The sequence below is a fragment of the Xenopus laevis genome, chromosome 2S (genome assembly GCF_017654675.1).
Source record: "Xenopus laevis strain J_2021 chromosome 2S, Xenopus_laevis_v10.1, whole genome shotgun sequence".
In the NCBI taxonomy this organism is placed as follows: Eukaryota; Metazoa; Chordata; class Amphibia; order Anura; family Pipidae; genus Xenopus; species Xenopus laevis.
This window is the reverse complement of record NC_054374.1, coordinates 129,353,144-129,378,420: the sequence shown is the minus strand read 5'-3', so window position 1 is coordinate 129,378,420 and position 25,277 is coordinate 129,353,144. Positions and strand designations below refer to the sequence as shown.

Below are 25,277 nucleotides of genomic sequence, written 5' to 3'. Positions count from 1 at the left end.
AGGAATGAAAAATAAGCACCTACTTTGAGGCCACTGGGAGCAACATCCATGGGGTTTGTAAACATGTTTCTCAAGAGCCAATGGTTGGGGACCACTGCTCTAATTAATATAACTGCACTAGAAAGGCTAACTGCTATAAAGGCTAATTGCTATAAAGGGAACATGAAAATCTATAACCATGTAATCGCTTGTCCTGATAAGTTTAAATGTATTCAGCCGCAGGGAAGCACAGTAAGGAATACAACCCACTCTTCCTGTACTGACCCAGCATGCTGCATTCCACCTGCATTCAGCACTTCAGTCAGTACATGCCCCTTTAAATTAATAGTTTGCGTTCCTTCTGGCACTCCCCTGCAGCTGAACAAATTTAAACTGAATGCAGGGAAGCACAGGGAAAAGCACTCGTCAGTACGAGCCCTTATTGAGTTGAGTGCTTTCTGGTTATATTACCCATTCAGATGTCAGTCATGTGATTAAGGGAGACTTTCTAATCTAAAAATATATGTGTGTGTGGGGGCTCTGGAATATTCATAGCACCTGACAAAGCAAGCATGTGCCTAATCAAAGCAAGGGATTAATCCCAAATTCCATCATATAATGATTCTTACCTCTTTTTTCTGCTTAGGAGAAAAGGAACGAAACCGTAGTTCATATACAGCAAATATCTTCTCTTTTGGGAATTGGTTCCAAGGTAAAATAGTGAAAAACGGTCAGAATTTCAGTGCAACAACCTGTCCTCAAACATTGATCGAAAGTGCTATGCAACTTGTTGGTGATATATAAATGAAGCATTATGATGAGGAGTGTGATAACAATTCAATTGCTTAGTATTCGTAACACATATATTTGCTCCTAGTGTATTACGAGAAGCACACTGAATTCTGTGGGAATTAATGTCTTGTCTGATAGCAACAATAGAAAAGGATAGCCTGGTGGTTGACCAGACAAAGCAATGATTACGGATAAAGGAGTGTCTGCCTGATCATGGTGAGCCATCTTGTGGCCAAGTCTGGACCTTTATAATATTCAGTATATCCTAACGTATCAATGTAATTATGTATTCAATTAAAAGTGTTATTTACTAAAACTATCTATCGACAAATAACAGAGTTTACTACTAAGCAACAATTTTGCACTTTTGCTCAGTAGTTGTGCCTATGTCAATATCCATCCACTTAGATAGTAAGCTCCGCAAATCAGGGTCATTAACTTTCTCTTGTCTATGAGATCATGATAGTGATAGTTCCCTTTATACTGTGCGATTTTGCACACAGACAGTAACCATAGCAACCAATTACAAGCTTTGACTATGGAAAGGCAATGTTTGTTTGCTACAGGTCACTGCCACTTAATGACACGATTCAGTAAACATATCGGAATTGGTACACTAGAAAGACCCATCTTTTCTATGTACAAGAGAGTTGGAAACAGTGTAAGGTAAGTGTAACAGAAGTTCTAATTACAGACCAGACCCGGTACTAGTGGGTTCCGCTCACACACTTTCTGATAATCAATTCCATTGTTGGCGCATATTCCGCGGGGCATTGTGGGAGAGGTCTAGAGCGGTGATTACGAGGCTGTGAGAGACAGAGGCCAATATAACTTGCTGCTTCTGCCGCTGTGCTCGATTCACCAGGTGCTCGATTACACTTCCTGCCTGGTTTCCTCGCTCTGCCTCTCATTGTTGGCCTGTCGCTTGGCAGCTGCCCCGGAAGTTGTCTCCGGGGCCGGTTCAGCTCCGGTGAAGTCTCCGCCGGATACCGCGGTTCCGCGGCTGGCTAAAGGGACTGAGCGTCGGGGTGGAGGGCAGAAGCGCAGGGCTGCTGTGCGTGGATGAGGCTCCCTGTGGAGGAGCCGCAAAAGGTGAGATGTGGCTGGGAGTGAGGGGAGGGTTTACATCAAGATTAACAGTGGTACCCGGCGCACACTTCAGTGGTACAGTCCTTTACAGTAGAGTGATAACAATTGCTGTAAATCCCAGCATCCTTAGTCAGGCAAGCTCTTGGTCATTTCTGTCAGAGACGTGTCTTCCTGCCTGCTGGGACCCTCTGTGGCTGAGATAAGGGCTCACCCAGGAGGGACAAACTACTCGCTGCTGCTCTGCGGGGCCCTTGTGGGACAGGAGGACACCGACCGACTTGAACAACTTGTAGTAGCTAATTCAGCGGCTGCTTCAGATCCTGGAACACTGTGTGTGCGCTCAGCCTCTTTGTCCCCATTTTACTTCATGGGACGTTCACCTTCAAAGCTTAACTTTTAGTGTGATGTAGGTAAAAGTATTCTAAAATCAATTCACAAGTTAAAAAGTCACAAGTTACAAGTTTAAAGGCCACCTAAAAAAGTATTACAAATCCAATTTGATCACGTTAGTCAAGCAAAACAAACTTGAATTACACTATATAAATTATTTGAATCTTGTTTCCTTCAGTCTAGGAATTCATAATTATAGCAAGAAGGCAGGAGCCATTTTGGGGACACTGTTATTAAGACAAGCCTTGTATCATCTCAGAATCTTGTTTGTGCACCAGAATGGGGGACCTGATGTCCACCCCCATGCCCTGGCTACACAATTTAATGATAAAGAGAGAGGGGGAATGTGGATAGTGATATCTAGGAAGTGCTGAATGGAAAGTGAAAGTAATTGCTTGCCCCACCTCTATGCCTAAGGCATAGAGGAGGGGCGGGTAATATTTGATTGACAGCTGAGATTTTCAAATTAGTTCAACAGCCATGAATGCTTTAATAAAAAAAAAGGATTTGGATTTCATGTTTAATTTGAAAAGGACTTTTATTGTGCAGCTTTTGATGTCTGGGTGACAGGTCCCCTTGAAAATATTTCCTTTCTACTTTATTACTTCTGGTTTGGAATTTCAGCTGCTGCCAGTATTGAAGTCAGAATTGAAGGAAACTTAAAGAAGACAATACAAAAATGATTGTGTAAAAGTACAAATGTCACTGTAGTTGAACAGTGGGTCTAATTTTGGTTGCTGGAGTCCAGTGACCACAACAAGGAGGTAGCATTTTCTCTGCTAAACTATTGTAAGTTGGAGGTTTTAGTGAGCAGGGACCTCCTTACCCTTCTTTTGGTGTGTGTTTGTATATATCTGTATATGTGGCTGTGAACACTCACACCCTGGGGCCTTATAAATAACCATTTATAATAAACATGGATGGAAACTATCTGCATTTGTTGGCAGTGACCAGCTTCAGAGCTAGTAAATTGTAAAGGGAATGCCTATTTTTTGTTATTGATATCCTGAAACTATTGGGGATCCATTTGTGATAAAGTTTTAATGATTATAAATGTCATCCCAATATAAAGCACCCTCAAAACCAATGTTGCAGACTCATTCACTGGCACCTTTCAATGCATTAGGAAATCTTTTGGACTGAAAAGCATGGGCGACGTTATTTTCATGCATTTCTAATTGAAAGGGGGTGGCAGTCAGCAGTGCTGGTTTTGGTGCTTCTCCACCAGCAGATAATGTGCCTCATTCATTTTAGCTTAGGAAGAAAGGAAAACTTAAAAGGGATACTACAGTGAAATGTTTTGTTTTTATTTTTATCCCCCCCCCCAGTTTTTTTATGTACAAATCACCATGTGTGCTAGTAATTATGCCTGCATAAAAGTGACCGTATTATGACTTGAATGTTAGCAATGCTATTTTAGCTTGCTAACATCAGGCAGGTTGATAGCAGCCTAATAAATGGCAAGAGTTTGGGACAGAGAACTCAATCTAATTCTAAGCATATGCAATGTAGTTCAGCTCAGAAAACCCCCCCACAAAAAAGCAAATACTTGAGGTTTAGAGGCATTTCATTTCTTTCCCCCCTACAACAAACAAGGCTCCAATCAGAAATCACAGAACTATGTCAAATAAGCAGAATGGAAAACCATGTTTTAAAAAAGCAAAAAAAAAGGGTCATGTTAATCAAGTCAGTTCAGTCCATTCCCCTGGTTCACCCAGGTAATGCTTCATTCCAGGCAAAAATCCTGGCCTCCCCAGAACCCCCTATAATTTTTGGCTAAGCCTTGTCCCCTTTTGGCATGCTGTTCAGGGCTTTCACAGTTTTACAGGATTCTATTATGACTGGGCTTCTAACTGAATTTCCACCTATCTCCTCCAGTATAGTGGCTCTAAAGTCAGACAATTGATTAAAAGATTAATATTTTGTTTTAAGCCTAGAACATTAAAGATAATCAAATGGTTGGAAAGGTGCAGAGACTGACCACTGTGTGACTCAATTACTGCTTTCAATATTTTTTTTTACATAATTTTATAATGCTTTAAAAGAAAGGCACCAAGAGTGTGCTTTTGCTCACATAGGCACAGCTTATCCATAATAAATATCAGGGTGATATAAGAGAAAGCAAGTTCTAGGAGCATTTTATAAACAAATTTGTCAATTAGGCTTTTTTTTTTAATAACCGCTATTTGCTGTCAGGTTAGTCAAAGCCTGTGCATTCTACATTTTTGTTGAAATAATGTTTTTGGCTTTTCTGTATAGATTTTACAATAGGTACGTTTTAGGTAGGTCGCAATGGATGACTGTTTTGTGCCATGCCACTTAAATTTGACACCTGTCAGTCTACTTTTTGTGATTTGCATCACGCATGATTGCTGTTACAAAGGTGTCACGGATTCCCATTCAAAGGAATGGCAACTTGTGACTATGCTGTATAGTGGATATGAAAGAAAGCTAGAAAAGCCTTTAGAAGACTATCCCTCTGGTCCAGTCCAATCCTTTGGGTCCCACTAGGGCAGTGATCCCCAACCAGTAGCTCGTGAGCAACATGTTGCTCTTCAACTCCTTGGATGTTGCTCCCAGTTGCCTCCAAGCAGGTGCTTATTTTTGAATTCCAGGCTTAAAGGCAAGCTTTATTTGCATAAAAACATGTATACTGCCAAACAGAACCACCTGTTGGCTGCAAGTCCACATAGAGGCTACCAATACCCAATCACAGCCCTTAATTGGAAGCCCAGGATATTTTTTTGAATGCTTGTGTTGCTCTCCAACAGTAGTTTATACTTGAGTATGGCTCATGGGTAAAAAAAGGTTGGGGACTGCTGCACTAGGGGTTCAGCATCACAGTTAGGTATCCATGATATTGCGGGTCACAGCTACAGATCTGCCTCAATTTTTTTTAAAAAAATGTTCTTTTAATTATGAATTTCTTATCTGCTATATTGGATTCTAGCATTAAAGAGCTGTCACAACGAGCACAGATTTAAAAAACCTTTCAACACGTTTTTCAGTTCAATTGGTTTCAGAAGACTTTTTCCAATTACTTTTTATTTTCTATGAGTGGCTGCTCTTCTAATATTGATACATTTCTTAACTTTGTCACTGCTGAGTAGAATCCCTGGGTTTCAAAAAAGTCAGCTGTTAGAATTGAAACAATAGTTGCTGTTACTCATAATTATCTGCTGTCGGCTATGCATTGTTTATAATTAAGTTGTTTCTCTTTGGTTTCTCTTTGGTTTGCATGGTCTTTTCCATTCCAAGTTATTCTAAACTGTGTATTCATTAATAATCTACTTCTGAGTAAACTGAGATATGTGCTTGGATTCCATTACAGCTTTCATTCTAGAAGGAACAGTAAATCGGCAAGGAACACAACTTTTCTATTCACGTTCCTGTTATATTTAAAAGAGTATAATGCACTGGCACATCCTTGTTTTTAGACAATATGTATATTTTAAGCAAATGCAGCTTTCAGTTAAAATTAACTTTAAAGTCACGGAAAATTCTTGATAAATGCATACTGGAAGTACGTTTTTTTATTATGTAAAATATTATTTTTGGGTTTACATAGCTTTTAATTATGCAAAAGGTTTTCTGGTGGAACAGATGTCTTGTGTACTTTTTATGTTACAGAAGGCTGCTTTTGTAAGATGATACAGTATATATGCTAATCATATACTCTTGGCTTAATACTGAGCTAAAATGCAGCGTCTTATTATCTTTTTTCTGTGACCTAAAATGTATAAGCTGTACATAAGCAGTCACATGTCTGAGTATATTGTGAAAATATGCTGCAAGTCTGTTATCCAGTCGTGGGGAGCCCTGTGAGTGAACTCCAGCAGTACTGTCCCATTGTACTGTGATTGAGATGTCACTGCTGAGATGAGGCCTCATTGGCTTGGTCCTAGCATAAGCTTAGCCTTTCTTAGTACTGCGGCACTTTAACAGAATTTAGGGGCAAGTCATTAAAATAACAATATCCATTTTATTTATCAAGGGTGAGCTGAGAGTTAAACACAATTTAGTGAAACATGAGAGCTGCTACCCAATCTGATCCACAAATTGCTTTATCTGCAACCTGACGTGCTCTCTGCTGGCCATTATAAAAGTGATATCACCATAAAATAGAAGTGACATTTTCTAGGGGCGGGGGGAGGCAGGCAAGCCTATTTTGCAACCCACAAACCACTATCCTACCTGCTTTAGCAGTTTGCAAAAGAAGAACTTACAAATCCTTTACAAGTTGTGGAATTATCTGCTGAGCTGTAGCAACCTACAGTCTACACTTTGGTAAACACGCTTTATGATCTTTGTCTGTGTCTCGCTTGTGTACCCCCCCACCAAAAAAAGGCTAACCGTCATATTATGGATATCCATTCATTCTGGGCCTGTGATTTTAAAAATATTCTTGTTGGGGAAAAAAATGACTAGTTTCAGAGTTATAATGTTAAAGCTCTCTCAATTTTCAGAAAAGCATCTCAAGGATGGAAATTGAGGACTACAATGGGCGCTCCTACATGTCTGGTATGTATATAACTATATTGATATAAAATCCCTGTTTCTTAAGGCCAGGGTCAGGTGGGGTCAAAATCAGCTTGCTAAAGTCCACAATCCAATTTCAGCCTTTGGCAAGACTTTTCAGCTGAAATCTCCAAAGTGTATTCTCGCTGCAGCTGACACAAGGCTTCCAGACCTAAACAGATAAGTAGATTCCGCCAACGGTCAGAAAGCAGCCTGCGGATTTTGGCTTCGTCTGGCCCTAACCTAAAGGAATAATCTTATTCCTCTCTGAAAACATTCTCGTCTGCTTGTTATTGATGCAGGATTGGTGATTTGGCTGCAGATGCATCCATTATATGGCACGTGCTGTCACCCATGCAGCTTCTATTCACGCTGTATATTTGGTGCCCAGGTGCTGAGGCCATAATATAACAGATTTTTAATTGATACTTACTATTCTCATCTGCTTCTCATTTCATAGTCCATGTCAGACTACTCCTTTAATGGAAACGGCACTTGACAAATGTGTGTGTATAGTAGAGCATAGTGTAGCTTGCAATTCTATTTTTTAATAAATATATATATAACATCATGTAAAGCGAGGCACTCGCATGACTTTAGAATATGGTGAAAAGAGATAGCGTTTGATTGTTCTTCCAATGTTTCGGTCGTCCTTGAGACCTTTGTCAAGGTAACAACAAAGTGAAAAATTCAATAAAAAAATACCCCTTAAATGGTGCCAAAAATGTGTGTAATTTGTTGCTAAGAAGCCATGTGTTCACTGGTGTTCACATAGCTAAACTCTGTAGACATGGTATTGTAAAAGCAGTGACATTTATGGGGAGGGTTATAAGGTTTGAGTTTTTCACTCTGTTGTTACCTTGACAAAGGTCTCAAGGAAGACCAAAACGTTGGAAGAATAAATAAACTATATATTTATAATAATATATAGATAGATAGACAGATAAAAAGTTTCACAACCTCTTCCGATATATCACTGGATGACTAATGTAAAATCAGATTCATGGTTTATTCCCACTGAATGGCCTGGAGTACGGCATAGATGAAAGGCTTAAACTTAGCCAGATCATTATTTTTGAAACATACCCCCTCCTAAGGCTCCAATGAAATGCTCTTATGCTTAAAACACTGCAGGAAGCACCTTTTCTTCTGTGGTCGGTCATAAGCTGGACTCCATATTCTACTCCTCAACTGTGGCAGCTCTTGATCGACCAAAAGGTAAACCTGACTGAACAATGACTTGATTTGCTGCTTGCATGCAGCCATTAGCTAACCCATAATTGCATGAGCTTTCACCCCATGAAGCAAATTGTCTGACTGGCCTGTGTCTAGTGACTATATTGTTGGAAGGTCAGATATCGCAAAATTCAGTGGCCAGATGAACCTGTAACGTAATAAAATCATTTCAGGGTATTGGTACATTATATTTAAAGGTTAAGAAAAGTCTGATTTACTGGGGGTAATCCCTTGCCCCAAGATTGACATTACTTTTAAATACATATAAAACCCCCCTTTTTTTAGTGTTACTGTCCTTTAAAGCAGCATTGGTTTATAGCACGTCCTTGTGCTTGCTAGGAGCAAAGTAAAAAGCATGTTTTAGAGTTATCCGTATTGTACTCACTTACATTTGTTTTCTTTGGCACTGCAGCTGGAGATTCATCTCTAGAAAGGGAGTTTTCAGATGCGCTGATTGGACCCACTGTGAGCACCCCAAATAGCCGGCATTCATCACCAAGCCGCTCACTAAGTGGTAAGTCTGTTTTACTGGCAAAACGTTTTTATGCTTCATGTCATTATTGAAATTACAATTAGGGATGGGCAAATTTTTTTTTGGCGAAACGGGTCAAATTCGCCGTCCCTGATTACAATACATTAAAGAACACACATTTTATAACAGTTTATCTACATAATCCAATATAATAAAATAACAAATCTTATTTAACCTGAAAATAGGATAACCATTTTTGTTAAATCCGAAAGGGAGCTATTCTGTTTTACTGTCTCCAGAATTTGATACTGGAACCAGATTGAATAAAGTGTTTAGTAGCAACCTACTCTGTTTTCTTGAATCTGAAGCATATTAATGCTCTTTTAAATGTTTATGGACCAGCCAAGACATTTATACTACATAAAGCCAACCTAAATGTGCTAGACAATTTAAAATCTCCTGCCTGTTTAGAGAAGCCTATTTTATGCACCCCGAACGACAAAACTATAAAGAAATATTGTCTGTTGTTTCCCGTGACTTTAAATTGTAAACTCTTTTGAGCAGGGCCCTTCTGTCCTATTTTAGTCTGTAACCCTTGTTTGTTAAATTAAATTGTTTAAATGACTGCAATGGCCTACATAACTTTAGGTAATATGAAGATAATCATGCTGTTGAAAAACATTGTACTTTGTGGTTTGTGTTAACTAGTAGTCTGTTAACTTCAGAGTAAAGCCTTCTCAAATCAGAAAGTATTCACATGCCTCATGCTACACACACACACACAGCAATGCCTTAAAACCAAAAATTAAACCAACTCTCATTCAAGGATTCAATGGGTGAAGATATGGATATATGGCTCTGAATTATTAGGCTCTATATGTGCAATTAAACCAATGGTTCTGTATTTATAGTTGGTCATAGGAACATTAAGCAGTGATTTGCATGTTTCTGCCCATGCTTCCTTAATGAAAGTTAAAGCCTCTCATTTTTGGTTTTAAGGCTGTTTATACAGTGCCTTGCAAAAGTCTTCACCTCCCCCCCCCCCTGGCATTTTTCATGTTTTGTTGCCTCACAACCTGGAATTAAAATGGATTGTTTGAGAGTTTGCAAAATTTAATTTACATTTTATTCTTTTATTATTGTTAAGCAAACAAAAAATCGGACAAAATAACAGAAATCTTCGGCGTGCATAGCTTTTCACCCCCCTAAAAACAGTACTTTGTAGAGCCACCTTTTACAGCTGCAAGTCGCTTTGATTGTCTCTATAAGCTTGCCACATCTTGCCACTGGGATTTTTGCCCATTCCTCAAGGCAAAAATGCTCCAGCTCGTTTACGTTGGATGGTTTTCACTTGTGAACACCAATCTTCAAGTCTGACCACAGATTCTCAATTGGATTGAGGTCTGGACTTTAAATAGGGCAATCCAACACATTTAAATGTTTCCCCTTAAACCACTCGAGTGTTGCTTTAGCCGTATGAATCCCCACATCATGATGCTGCCACCACCATGTTTCACTGTGGCGATGGTGTTCTTGAGGTGATGGGATGTGTTGGGCCAGACATAGCATTTTCCTTGGTGGCCAAAAAGTTACATTTTAGTCTCATCTGACCAGAGCACCTACCTTTTGGCAAACTCAAAACATACCTTCTTATTTTTAACTTTAAATAATGTGTTTTTTTTCTGGCCACTCTTCCGTAAAGCCCAGCTCTATGGAGCTCTGCAACTCATTCAGGGTTACCTTTGTTCTCAGTGCTGCCTCTCTGATTAATGTCCTCCTTGCCCGGTCTGTGAGTTTTGGTGGTGCCCTCTCTTGGCAGGTTTGTTGTGGTACCATGTCAGAAAAGGTGTGTTTATACTGACAGATCATGTGACGCTTAGATTGCACACAGGTGGACTTCATTTCACTAATTATGTGACTTTTGAAGGTAATTGGTTGTACCAGGATTTTTTAGGGGTTTCATGGCAAAGTGGGTGAATACATTTGCACATGCCAATTTTTCAGGTTTTTTTTTTTTTTTCTAATTCTTTTTTATATATTTTTTTTCTTATTTCACTTCACCAACTTAGACTATTTTGTGCAGAACCATCACATAAAATACGATTAAGAAACATTTAAATTACAGATTGCAATGTAACAAAATAGGTAAAAAGGGGGGAGGTGAATACTTTTGCAAGGCAGTGTATGTATAGCATGAGACATGTTTTGCAATGTGAGGGGCTCCTTCACATGTTTAGCCCATCTCACCCTAACCGCAAATGGCTTCTCTGCAATTGTAGCTTCATAACTGTGATTGTATGGCTGTCCAGGTGTTACATTACAACTTGCTGGGATAGTTGCAGCCTTCTTGTAGTTCTCCAATCTGGGATAACAAGAGTGGTGTACCTTTTCTGGCCTGGGCAGCTTCCCCCCCCCCCCCCAAAAAAAAAGAATTCTGAGCTCTTTCAGCATGTAATCATGGGGAAACACAAGCAAACATATTCTGACTTTTAACACCATTGGGGTTTAATAAATCATGAAAATTGAGCGGTTTATTTCCACTAAAAAAATCTTTTCTCCCCTAAAAGTCAGTTCAGAAAAAACTGTAACTTTAATAAATAACTCCTTAAGTATTAGCAGCAGCAGACAGAACCAGAGATGCTGAGGTTTAAAAAAAAAAAAAAACATGTTCTGTCAGGTGAACTTCCCTGGTGCAACTTTATTGGACATTGTCAAAGCTGGCTTAACATGTTTCGTGGCTGACCTTGCCAATGTTACCACCTTCAGCAGGAACCTTTATAGTTATACATCCATTCTGTGATTAATAGTTAAATACATAAAATCATTGTATTGAAAACACATAAAGGTGATATAAAGGCAAAAATAAAATCCAATTTTTACTTTCTTTAGTGAAAAAGAAACCGATCCCCAATATACTTCAATTAAAAAAGCTGTACCGTTTTCATGAAAAACCTGATTGTATGCAGTGAAATTCCTCCTTAACTTGACTTGCTCTGACTCCTGCGGATAAAAATCTCTACACGGTCGCTGACCAAATTTTGCACGGCTGGGAAGGAAGGTACAGGGGTTGATTGGCATAGAGATTAGCTGAGGCTAGCCAGGTTATGCAAACAAAACCTAAAATAACCTTGCTAGTTGCTTCACTGCCTGCCTTTCGAACATATAATTTTTCACTGCAGAGCAGTTAGGGATCTATCCACAGCAGGGGTCTATCCGTCCTATCCACAGCAGTCATAAAACCGGTACAGATTTTTCAATTATATTGGTGATAGGTTTATTTTTCATTAAAGAAAGTAAAAATTGGATTGTATTACTTTTTTCCTTTACATCTCCTTTAACTACACATCAATGTGCATCCATCAAATACTACAAAGAAGCATATATAACTTGCAACTCTAATCAAATACAAAATGGATACAGTTATCCATAAATACAAGTATCAAATGCCACCATAGATAAGGAAATAAATGTAGATTGTGGTGGGTGATTGAGCATTCCACATTTATATTGAGCATATTGAGTGCCTCTGATTTCCTGCTAGCTAGAATGAGTGCCATAAAACTAAGGGTTATGGGCAAGGGGTGGAAGAGGAGGAAACTTTGGCGACTTTGCTTATAATGGTTGCTATGTTTGTGGAAACTGACCCTTGCAACCAGGTCATGCTTGGCAGGCTTACTTCTGACCAGGTTTTAAAAATAAAAACAAAACTTATCACAACTCTGTTTATGTTCGATTAATCTGTTAAAGGAAAACTATACCCCTAAAAAATACGTAAGCAACAGATTTATGTCATTAAGCATTAAATAAATACAATCATGAAGTACAGCAGCACATTCATTTTATTTTTCTTATCTTCTTCTGTCAGACCCAGAGTATATTTTATTTGTGTACAGGTCTTTCCTTCTTCAAAAATTGAGCCACTATTTATAATTCTGTTTACAAGAGTTATTGCATATAAGTTAACTAAGAGTAAGTTATTTCATGATACTGCATTACAGCAAACTCTATTAAAGTAGAGATGTACAGTGACGAGGAGTCTGGGCGCCTGCTTTCTCATGAAGACCGCCTGAGCGAAAAGGAAGATGTAATAATTGAGGATGACTCGCTGGTTGAGCCTCTGGGTTACTGCGATGGTTCTGGTCAAGACCCTCACTCTCCAGGTGGCATCCGCCTCCCAAACGGCAAGCTGAAATGTGATATTTGTGGAATGGTATGCATTGGACCTAACGTGTTGATGGTGCACAAAAGAAGTCACACAGGTGAGGCAATAACCGTCAAATAATAACTTGGGTGGAAAAAAAGAGCTTGTTACTTTTATAACTAGTTCTTAGTATTGCCTTTTAAATGTAACTTATTTGAAATGCCTGGGAGCTAGGGCTTTCCGGATAAGGGATTTTTTTTTATTTAAGCATTAAATAAACCCAATTGGACTGTTTTGCCATCAATATGGATTGACTCAGTTTAGCTGCCATCAAGTACAAGGTACTGTGGTTATTATTACAGAGAAAAGGGTAATTGTTTTTAAAATTAGAATTATTCACTTAAAATGAACTCAATGGGAGACGGCCTTCCTGTAATTTGGAGCTTTTTGGATAATTGATCCAATACCTGTACATATACATGTACACACACACAATTCAGTGCCTTTTCTGTACTAGAACCAACGAACAGGACGAATGTAGAGAAGAGTAAAAGGAAGAGATATACATCCTGGTATCCTATTGAAGTTATTTTTACTGGATGGTCTGTATGAAGCACGTATAACCCCTATACATATGTATGGATGAATTAAATTTAGGTGGGGAATGTATGAAAACATATTGACTTACACCTTCCCTTTTGGGCTGCTTCTTTTTCTGCTGGGGCAGATCATTTTAACATTTATATCATGGTGTGTTCTAGGGTACAGCATAGGTGTGAATTCCTTAAAGAAGTCCTGTAGCATTATTGAAAAGCCACCCCCCCATAATCATGTAGGCAATAGTGAATGATATATGGTAAAAAAATAAAAAATTATAATCATTGAAAATGGCTCCTTTAATAGAGCTCCCGATTAGACATGTTCTAATTGTGCCTACAAGAAGCCCAATAGGAGGGGGATAGCCAGTACCAAACCTGCAGTCACACAAGCAAACACAGATTTCAGTTCCCTATCAGGTCCTCCTCCTAGCTCCTGGTTTCTATCCTTCAACGCATAAATGCTAAGTGCAGCCAGTTCCCCTGCACAGCTTGGGAAAGGAAGCAAGAAATGAAACAGATGGGCAGGACTAGTAGGGTTTTTGCAGAAATTTTTAGTAAATCAACCTGAAATATAACTATTTAAAGCACATTTCCTTCTATATTTAAGAGTATAATGCACTGACACAACTTTGTTTTTCACACTGTCTCCTTTAATAACTGTTGGGGTGCAGCACTCAGAGAGGTCTTTTTTTGATTTTTGTTTTAGGTGAGCGTCCTTTTCACTGTAACCAGTGTGGTGCTTCATTCACTCAGAAGGGAAATCTGTTACGGCACATAAAACTGCACTCGGGTGAGAAGCCCTTCAAGTGTCCATTCTGTAACTATGCTTGTCGTCGTCGGGATGCACTAACAGGTCACCTGCGCACACACGCTGGTGAGTCTGAAGGACGTTTCTAACCTTTTCCACATTCTACTACTTACTATATAAAGCAAACTGTATTATGTAGTGTTGCTAAAAGTGAACTAAGATTAAGTATAAGGCGAAAGGGGGCTTTTAAAAAGAGAATTTTTGATTTAAAACAAAAAAATTAGTTACTGTCTACTCTTGTTAGTTTTGTATATTGAAAGTTTAACCATTATAGCAGGATTGCCCATACTTTACTAATGCAGGGTCTACTTTTCGTGTGCGGGGTCTATTTTTAGTGATGTTGTCCCATTATGATCTACATCCATAATATCACTATTGGCTTTCTGTTCCATGGAAAATATCACTTAAAAATTATATTGACTTCTAGGAGAATTTATATTATATTTTTCTTTAAAAAAAAATATTTCTTATTTAACCTTAACAGAATACATATCTGAATGAAAAGAATAGTGTCTTGAGATCTATTGATCACCAACTAAAGGTCTACTGGTAGATCCCCATCTACCTTTTGGGCACCCCTGCACTATAGGATCTCCATTGTATACGGATACGTTCAAATGAGAGCACTGGCTTACTGAAAAGACAGAACTTCACTACATATTACTATTTATAGTTATGGGAGCTACAGTATAGTTTCCCTCAGACAAGGTTTTCTCTATAGACACACACACAACTGAATCTACTTGGCCAAAGCCAAATTTATAGCACCTCCCACTCATTTTATAGGCATAGACAGCAAGTACTACACACACAGCTTATTCCTAAAGCCTCAGTCTTAAGAGGGTAGCCACAAATATTTTAATTCAATATTAAATTAGTGTGTAACTGGCCTTTTTCAATTTATTGCCACTCACATAGTTAATTTGGGCTGATAAAAAAAAACATAAACTTTAAATGCTCCCAAGCACATACCTATATCCTATAATATCTCACCAAATTAGTGGTTTGCTGTAAAGTTTATTCATGGAAAGGCCATGCAGCTCACTGGGAGTTCCAAAATGGTCACTTGCTTGCTTTTGTTTAAAAGAGTGACATTGCAAGTAAAGCACATCAAAATGATCTTCCTTGCTGGTGTGGTGTTTACCTTGTTCTGTGCTGTGAATACTGAACTGTTGCTACAAAAATGGATCTTTTTATATTTTTGATAACATCTGTGGAGCTACATGGTTTCACGGTATGCGGCATACTCCTCTGCAAACTGCTTTTTAGGAGACATATCCATGTTTTATGGGCAGGCTCTGTTTTTCATTTTTTCCAGTCTCCTCCCCCACAGTCGGCAAGCCTTACAAATGCAACTACTGCGGCCGGAGCTACAAGCAGCAGAACACACTGGAAGAACACAAGGAACGCTGTCACAACTATTTGCAGAGCCTCAGCAATGAAGCCCAGCACCTACCTGCACATCCAGGTGAATTGCATGTGTATATAAGTATGTATGTGTATATAGCTAGATAGATTTGGCTATCTATATATGCACACATACATACACATATAGATTTGTCTTGGATGTAAATGGCTGTTTCAGTATTCATGTGTTTACCTTATTTTATATTTTCCATAACTTTCTAAAATGTAACACCTCCAATCAAGAATTGGAGTCAATCCTATGGTTCCTGAAACAGTTTTATGGTTCCTCCTAGTTAGGTGGGATCAAAGGAGATATAATTCCACCCATTGCTCCATTTGTTCTATAAAGTAGGTATGCCAAATTTAATTATAAGACGCAAGAGAATTACCATTAAGGGTAAGGGCACACGGGCAGATTCGGGGAGATTATTCGCCCTGGCGTCAAATCTCCTCTTCTTTGGGGCGACAAAAATCGCCAGTGGGATGGCACTCGATGTGTTTCGCTTTCCGAAGTTGCCTCACGAGAAACTTCGGAAAACGAAGCACCGAGAGTGCCATCCCGCTGGTGATTTTTCATTATAGCCCGCGGGAAGGCAGTTTGGGGAGTTTGTCGCTCCGAAGAAGAGGCAATTTGTTGCGAATAATCTTCCCGAATCTGCCCATGTCCTTACCCTAATTTTCTTTCTTACCAACCCCTCATTAATCATCTTTGTGTTATCTGACATATTGAGATTAATGTGCAGTTTTGATTCAGAAAATACTATAAAAAACATTTTTAAAGTATTTAATGTAAAGTGGTGTGGGCTTGTTTTATTTTTTATTTTGGCTCCGGTTTACCAGCCTCACACTAATCTCATGTTCTTACACTTGGCTGCTTTCAAAGTCCTGCCAAGCCATGTTCCAATATCATTCAACAATGAGAACAAATAAGATAGAAACAGCTGTCTGCAAGTATAAATTTAGGCTTCACACATCTACTCCTGCATTTGTTGGGAGACTCCCTAAATTTATCACTAGAGGTTCCATCCCACTGTCGGTAATTTGTACCCAAGACCTCAATTACCCTTGGATTGCACAGGATTGTCACTTGTCTGAGATCACCACAGTCCGCTAGAGTGAAATTCCACCACACTCCATTCATTTCTATGGGATTTTGAAAGGCGTATTTATTAAAGGATAACCTCTCACTTTCACCCATTTATAAATACTCTTTTAAAAATTCCATAGAAATGAATTGAGAGTGGCGGAATTTCACTAGCAGACTGTGGCGATCTCTAACTTCACTCCTTGATAAATACACCCCAATGTGTGAAGCAGGGAGCACAATGAGGGCATAATGGGAGCAGGTCTGTAATGGGTGTGGGGCCTGGGGGACAACAGGCACGGCCAAAATGCCCCCCAATGACTAGATCTGGGCTGGTAACTCTGTGGCTCTGAATTTTTTTTAGCTCTGATGCGTAGTTGGCCACAAGAACATATAACATGTAAATTACTTAAGTCATTTAACTTGAAATGCATAGGAGAATAGCTAACTCTTTTAGGGTGGTGGCACACGTGAAGATTAGGGTTAGGCATTTCAGGGAGATTTGTCGTCCGAAGAATAGAAGATTTGTCGATGGGCTAATCTCCCCCCAATATTCACGTGTGCCACCACCCTTAAAGGGTAAGTGTAGCCATCCCATTAGGTTAAGGGATTCTATCAGAATCCCTCAAAAGAAGCAAATATATAAAATATAAATATATATGCAAATTCTTTAGATAAGTCTCCTATTGCAAAGTATGTGTGCAGTAGTAGCCAATCAGAAGTAAGTATGCTTGTTGCTGGAAGTGTATTCTCTCTTCTCAATGGTCAGCTGTGCTGAGCTAACAGGATGGCTGACTGTCTAAGTTTCTTGAACAGGCTAGATTGGGCTGGCTGAGGCTGCCTGTTGTAAAGATCCTTTATCTTTACAATAGTACAAAACAAAATGCATATGTTTTTTAGGTATTCTAACATAATGCATAAGCTGAATTGGATGATATATAACTTTTATGTGACCTACATCTTGATGAAGAACTTTACAATATGTGTTCAGCAATGTACTAGACACATTTACTTGTAAATATGAGTTTACATAATAGTTGTTATTGTGTGAAGTCTGTAGCTAGTTGAATTCTGTGTTCCATTATTTGGAGGTTGCATCTTCCTAGGGTTTATGGAATAGTAAATTGTGCTTCTGTTTTATTTTGTTTGTTTGTAGCCTTTCTTGATGTGTTGAGGGAATTCAGCACCTTCCTTTCAGCAAGATTATTATTATTGAACTAAATGCACTCACTGTTTCCTGTATGTCTGCAGCAGGTTGGTCTAACAATCTGAGGAGTCTGGCAAATGGCAGGGCTGCTGTAAGATGCCACAGACAGTCACTATTTAGTGGGCTGGTGGGCAAGTCCTCTGTGTACTTGAAATCTCAGGACCTATTTTTAATCCCAGTGTCATCTGTTATAAGGCAGATGAAGATGACTGCTAGTATGTTGCTCCTATCTTCTTCACATATCCAGCTTGCTTGATATTGGACCATGTCTCAAATTGTGAATGCTATGTTGTGCCTCATTTCACTACATAGCATTGACAACTCAATCTCTTCTCTCCTTTCCTTCCAGGTGAGGAGATTCGAGACCTGGAGCTGGGACCAGATGCCATGATGCACCCCTCCTCTGACCCGCCGTCTTTTATGGACAGGCTGGCATGCAACCTCACAAAACGCAAGCGCTCCACTCCTCAAAAATTTATGGGTAAGAGCACATGCGCATGTGTGCTGGAGGGGGCACTGGTATTGGTACACATCAGACTCCATAGTACATAGACTGAGCAGATCTTAAATAACTTGTCTATTGTAATTGTAAACATTTTAGCACCTGTTATTTGACGTAGAATATACCAGTATTCCATTATTGCTGTGCCAAAATAGTTTCTTTGCTTTTAGGGGAGAAGCAGATGCGACATGGCCTTGCTGATCTCCCATATGAAATGAACTCCAGCTTTGAGAAGGATGTGGAGATCGTGTCCCACCACCCTTTGGACCCTGCTTATAGCAATTCTTTGGCATTTGTGGGAGGCCCTATGCGCTTACCACCAACAAACTGCATTTCTGAAATTACTCCTGTCATTAGCTCCGTGTATACTCAACTACAGCCCATGCAGGGGCGGCTAGACATGCCAGGAAACAGAGAAGCAGCAGAGGGCCATGAGGACATCCCAGATGGAACACAAATACATTACAGAGGACGCAGTGAACATGGGGCTTCCCCTTCTAATGGCTGCCAGGACTCAACTACAGACACCGAAAGTAACCATGAAGAGAGGGGATCCCAGGCTACCAGCAGCCGGCAGAGCCCGGCTTACGCCAAAGAAGAGCAGAGACCATCTGATGGAGGGTTGGTTTTACCTTCACGATCTATGCCTGGCACTGCCAAAGAATCCCTGAGGGTGCTGGGAGAGGATGGGGAGCAAGTGAAGGTATTTAAATGCGAACACTGCCGGGTACTTTTCCTAGACCATGTCATGTTTACTATCCACATGGGTTGCCATGGTTTCAGAGACCCTTTTGAGTGCAATATCTGTGGTTACCACTGTCAGGACCGGTACGAGTTTTCATCTCATATCGTGAGAGGCGAGCACAAGGTTTAATGATGGAGCTGGAGTAAATGAAATTGTGCAAAAAGAGCACATTGATGTCTGTTGGAAGATGAGGTTTTCTTTACGGGCCTTGAAAACAGCAGCCCCATTTCCAATTTTTATTTTGTCTCTTCAAGAAGGGACAAATTCTAAGCACTTTCAATTGTTTTAAATCTCTTACTCATATTTAGCACTAACATTATCTACAGAAACGTTCTACCATAGAGAACCACAACATTTCTAAATAACTACAAATATAATTCATGCTACGATTCGTATCTCCGTACAAAGCATTAAAGGGAAAGCATAACCAAAAATGAATCAGGCTTAAATGATACCAATTATGTCACATCCTGTGACACTATATATGTATTATTTTTCTTAGTTTTTCCTTTTTTTTTTTATTCCCTTCCCTATTATGTCCCATTAGTGCAAATGAGAGCACATATATGACACACAGGTGCCTGCTTTGCATTCACATTAGTAAACAGTGCTACAAAACTAATTGTCACATATTTTTTTTAAGCTTAACTTATTTTTGGGAACACTTTCCCTTTAATTTAAAGGCACATGAACGGAGCTGGAAAAAAAAACACTGTCAGAAGTTCTGCTTTATTTATTTTTAATCAAAAGGTGGCAAGGCACTCTTGCAGTGCTTGTCAAGTAACACTTGCAGGAACACACAAGCTTGGCTTAAGCCTTACTTTGATTGGTTCATTCAATTAAAGTGCCTTGTTGTCTTTAAGGGGTACACATGTGGTTGCTGAAGAGCATAGTATTTACGAGCAGATTCTTTAGTCAAACTTCCTGATGCTCAGCGGAGGAGGAGCTAACATTATAATATATAACCGTCTTACTTTAATGCAAAGTATCTCAGAGTCTGTTATCCCCTAATAATGCACGCATCCCACCAGATGTCTCCAGCATGGTCCAGTGAAGAAGGAGGGCAGAGCATATTTAAATCAATTTGGAAAAATGTTGCCCTTGTATTGTGTACTCTGGGAAAGGAATGAAAAACTATACAAAATAAAACCTCTTTCCTCCTCAGCACAGATCAGTGGTGCTGTAAACCTCCTCTATACCCTGTACTTTTTCTCTTTTGCACTGACTCAAAACAAAAATAAAAGAGGAAAAGCTAAAGACTGCTTGCCCTAAAAGGGGTTTTAAAAAGAAAAAAACCTTCCTTTTTTTTATCTGGCAATTATTTGAGTTTCCCTTTAGCTGCCTGATTGATGTTCAGTTTGCTGCAGCGTTACACTACCTCTTGCAGTAAATGAAACATGACTTCTAGGGATTGTCCTTTTAATTTGCCCTCTTACCCCCATGCTGACCTATGTACTGGTATTTTTATTTTTGTTTGGTTGCATGTCGGAACGCACACTGCCTGATCTATATTGGGTACCAACCATTTCCATTTCAAGGCTTTGGAGTGAAATCTGTCCAGAGCATGATAATCACTGTAATGCCAGCTATGCATTAAATGTTGCTGTACACTTATGCTTTGCGCTTCTCCTAGATAACAAAAGTCTTATCGTGAGTTGACAAATCAGATTTATGATCCATTTTTGCTACGTTGGATTTTGAATTCATTGTTTTTATTTCGTCAACTTGCGCTGCTGCAATATTCCGAAGCATTTCACAACCCTTAACATGTGCATGTTACGTTGGATTTTTCCATTTTACTTTAAATCATTATAAAGTATAGATGCTCAATTTTTGTTGAATTTCTAAATTGATGCCTCAAATCGCGTAAGCATTCTTATTTTCCTGTATTGCACTGAGAGCGGCAAGTAAATTATACCCTGTGCTTCACAGAATTCATGCTTCTTAGTTTTCTCACTTTGAAAAATGTGGGGAAATATTTATTTTCCCAATTCTGCAAAAATAAGATTCATGGCAGCATCACTGTGCTTTCTTCTGATTGTTTTCGAGCTTGATCTATCTGGCTTCACAGCTCTTTAAATATTGAATAGCATTAGCTGCCTCCCAAATTTTATCTTCACTTCTATAATCTAATACCTTAAGTGATTAATTAACCTTACTTCTTTAAAATTTGGCTTTAAAAGTAGTTCCCACGAAAGTCTTCAGGGCTTTTAAAAATGCAAAAATTACTTTTAAACAAAGTGTCCTATTAATAGAGAAGCCATGAAATGACCACAAGTAGACCCATTGTATTACATGCACTGTGGGTGAATTGCTTCTAAACTATCGCTTCTGCTTCCTAACAAGATACGTTTTATACATTCTGTCTGCAGCATTTTCTCTAGTGGTTATGTATTTTAAAAATGTCAATTTAAACATATCCATTGTCCAAGTCCCAGCCATCAGACACTTCCATTACATACAAAGTTCTTTTTGTCAGGATGCACAAAATGAATCATTCTCCCTGCTGCTTTAAACCAAAGGTGGTTGAATTGTTATTTTTATTTCAATCAAAAGAACATTTTTATTTCAATCAAAAGAACACAAAACACCTCCAACAATCCTGTTCTTTACAGGCACTTGGTTTTGTATGGCTATGTATAAAAAGTATTGGCATCTCTAAAAGATGAACATATATGGTGGCTGAATGAGAAAGCAGTTATAAGTGTTCTCCTTCACCCTGATTGCTCATCTGTAAAAATAAAATACAGATGTAGATGATGCACTAATATATTTTATTTCCTCAGCAAAAGTTTAAATGAGGGGACACTAACATTTAAAGGGTCTCTGCAAGGTTGCAGCTCTGACTGAAAGGCAACGCCACAATTTATTCTTTTCATGCACTGCTTCTTCATTTCTAAGCAACGTAATTGTAAGTATATGGGGTTTTTACACAAGGTTATACTGTGAAATTGTTGTGATATGTTTAATGGTTTCTGAAAATGCGTCTGCATTTTGAAAGTGATATATGGTATGGAATGCTTCTCTATGCGTGTAGGTGTAACCAGTGCACATGAAGGGGTAGACTGTGGTATTTCTTTTCCACATCAGTATTCCGTAGATCTTAATGGAATATTAAATACACCTCCAATATAATTGCTTTCTTGTTCAGATCATATATTTTCAGATAACCTTTCATCCCAGAAGCTGGAATATTTTCCACTTTCTATGGCTATATATTGTTTTACTTTCTAGGTAGAATCCACCAAATCAAAGTTTTATGTGCTACCAACATTTTGAATATAGACCTCCATACTCTGCACAGAAATGAAAAGGGCCAGCTGAAAGTAAAAAGTATTTCATTTAGTTTTCTATAGTAATGTAATCAAAGATAAGAATGGCAGTCATAAAGCTTGATACCTAGTGAGGAATGAAGTGGGTCTCCCTACATGTACAGTTATCTGACAAAATGCAGCGGTGCATGAACTGCTCATGCATGTCCGTTAGGAAGCAATTGGCAGCAGGTAGCAAGAAACAAATCCTTTGTCCCATTACCTTTATGGCCAGGGTCACACTAGCAAATGCCACCAAGTAAGTTACATCTGGGCTCCAGCCAAAGCTATTTTTATATCAATCGATTTCCTTGGAGTAATCATCATCATCATCATTTATTTATATAGCGCTGTCAAGATACGCAGTAATGAAAGCTTTTTACAGTTTGGTTTTAATTTTTTCTACAGTTTCTTTCAATAAAAAGGCTTTAGAAAGTGAGACAAATATCTTGTTGTTGGAGTTTACAGTCCCCTTAGTTTTAGTTTACAAATATTTAGTTTTAGTTGGCCCTGCATCCCATTAGGCCTCAGTACTTTGAGTACTTCTAAATCACTAGAACAAAGCATAATGATGTACCTGTAATTGCACACTGAGGATATGCTGGCTTAAAAGTTATTCGGTGGGGGTTACCCTTTAAACAGTAACTATAATAACAACAATGGATTGTAATGTAAATATCATCCTATGGATAAATTATACTTTATAAATATAGTCCATTATAAATGTGCATAAATGCCTGGTTCTTAATCAATTTTCTTCTTACGAAATCCCTATCAGCAATCTCTCTCTGTAAGAGTTACTGATTCAATAAAATTTATTATATTTGAAAAAAAATTTTTTATTCCATTGAGATGTAGCTTATTTTTCATTGCAGTTCTAGGATAATGTATTTCTCCTATTGAGCAACAGGCTTCATTGGAAACTATTGTGATGCCCATTGCTGGTCCAGTCCTGGTGTATGGATGGTAACTGATAATGAAAGGTCATTGTTTCCCCACAGCTTCACTGCACAAACACCGCTTGCAGAAAAGCTGTGATGTTTTTGTGGTATTTGAACACTTCAAGAAAGTAGCCGGCCTGGTCAAAGCCTATATAATAAACTAAGGGCATAGTTATTGTATGTGCCGAACTATCTCTGTCTGTTGTTGGAATAGATAAACTTGTAGGAGCTGCCATAATTTCCTGCCTTATTAAAAGCAATTCCCTCAGAACACAGTGGAACATGCAACTGATTTATTGCCAGTATGTTTGATATCTGTGCTGGTAGTCACTGTCAAGGCAAGCAGTATGGTACATCTAACTCATTAAAGGAGAACGAAAGCTAAAACATAAATGAAGCTGTAGTACAAGTCTGTTAGACGAATCACTAAAGCTGGCCATAGACTCAAAGATCCGCTCGTTTGGCGACATCGCCAAACGAGCAGATCTTTCCCCCGATATGCCACTAACGGCATGGCTATATTGGGGGTTATTCGAACCTTCGGCCGTATGGCCGAACGATCGAATTACGATACGCCAAGGGGCTCCGACGGGTCGGTCGGTTAAAAATCAAACCTTCCCGATTGATATTGTGGCCAGATATCAATCGGGGAGACCCGTCGGAAGCCCCCATACACGGGCAGATAAGTTGTCAAATTGGTCCAAATACCGATATCGGCGGCATCTTTATCTGCCCGTGTATGGCCACCATTACAGAACGGAGTTAATGCTGTGTCCCTGGTGTCTAGTAGTAGGAACGGTGTTCTGATGAGAATGCAGCCTAGGACTACAGTGACGTCACTGATTTTTCAGCCAGCTGTGTCCCTGCAGCCCGAGGCAGCCTTGAGTGGCGTTGGGCCAAATGATATCCTATTGCGCATGTTTCAAGAGGTGCAGCTTTCCGCACATGCACATGCAAATTCAGCGCATGAAAATCTGGAGCGGTCTGACTGCTAGTACTGAGTCGCAACGTCATTTATGACACGCCCTTGGGGCCAGGAGGAGTGTTTTTCGCGCATTCACAATATGACAGAAGAACAAAAAGAATATGTGCAAAGAAGGAGTGTGAAGAGTAGTAAATAAACTATGTACTTTTATATTAACACCTCTAATAAACACAGTGTAGTGGCGAAAGCTGAGGATTTGTTTCATAGGCGACTATAAATTGCGGTGGGGAATTGCTCTAGTGAATGCTTAAGGGCAAGGCCAGAAAAAAAGCTTGGTCAGGCGTAAATACGCCACTGAAACCACACGCGACCATCAACGTGTTTTTCAGCACATAGGTTTTTTTTCCCAACATGCACTTCTCATTGTTCTCGTTCCCCATAATTCCGCTGGCTAGAAATAGAAGAGCTATTTACATGCAAAATGGAGCAGGAATGATCGCCAAAACGCAAAGTAAATACGTCACCGGCCTAATACGCAGTAAAACCGTACATGCGTCATTTATCTTGTGAGAATTTTGAACGCCATATTTAAAATACGCTGCATACTTACATAAAGTGTAGTTTCAAACATACAGATCCCATAGAGTCTATTGATTTGGTAGTTTCTTGACATATTTGCGTTTCGCCACTACTGGCGTCCTGTGACGGATTTCCGCTTGCAAGCGCCCTGTGAGATTTGCCATAGTCTGTTTTCCATTCGTTTCCGTGGTAGTGCAGTTTATGCGTATTTACGTCCGACAGAGCTTTTTTAAAAAATGCAAAGTAAAAACGACACGATGGCCTTGCCCTAAGTGTAAAGCCAAAGTTATGATTATGGTCAAATATTTAAAATTGTCGTCATTGTATTCCATTAGGTTTGTTTCCCATTCTTTATCAGTTCCCAGTAGAATTTCGATTTTGGTTATATTTGGGGGAAAAAGGGGGAGTAACAACCATTTCACTGTGTCTGTAAACCAGCATACTCTCCTTGTTTTTATAAAAATGGAGAGAAAATACCAAAGCTGAAACACAAAACAACGTTAATACCAAGAACCTTTTAAATCATTCATTCACTTCTAAAAAAAAAAAAAA

The 25,277-nt window shown here is 39.1% G+C and overlaps 1 protein-coding gene across 7 annotated transcripts; it reads left to right on the top strand.

Moving 5' to 3' along the window:
• The first annotated feature begins 1,499 nt into the window (after nt 1–1,499).
• Nucleotides 1,500–25,277, top strand: ikzf4.S (IKAROS family zinc finger 4 S homeolog). 7 transcript variants are annotated; one of them, XM_041583214.1, is made up of 10 exons: nt 1,559–1,863; nt 6,717–6,771; nt 7,903–7,986; nt 8,417–8,518; nt 12,475–12,735; nt 13,923–14,090; nt 15,343–15,492; nt 18,072–18,203; nt 18,395–18,927; nt 21,756–23,769. In XM_041583214.1, exons 1-10 carry the CDS (start codon nt 1,834–1,836, stop codon nt 21,768–21,770), a joined length of 1,530 nt encoding a protein of 509 aa, XP_041439148.1. In that variant the 5' UTR covers nt 1,559–1,833; the 3' UTR covers nt 21,771–23,769.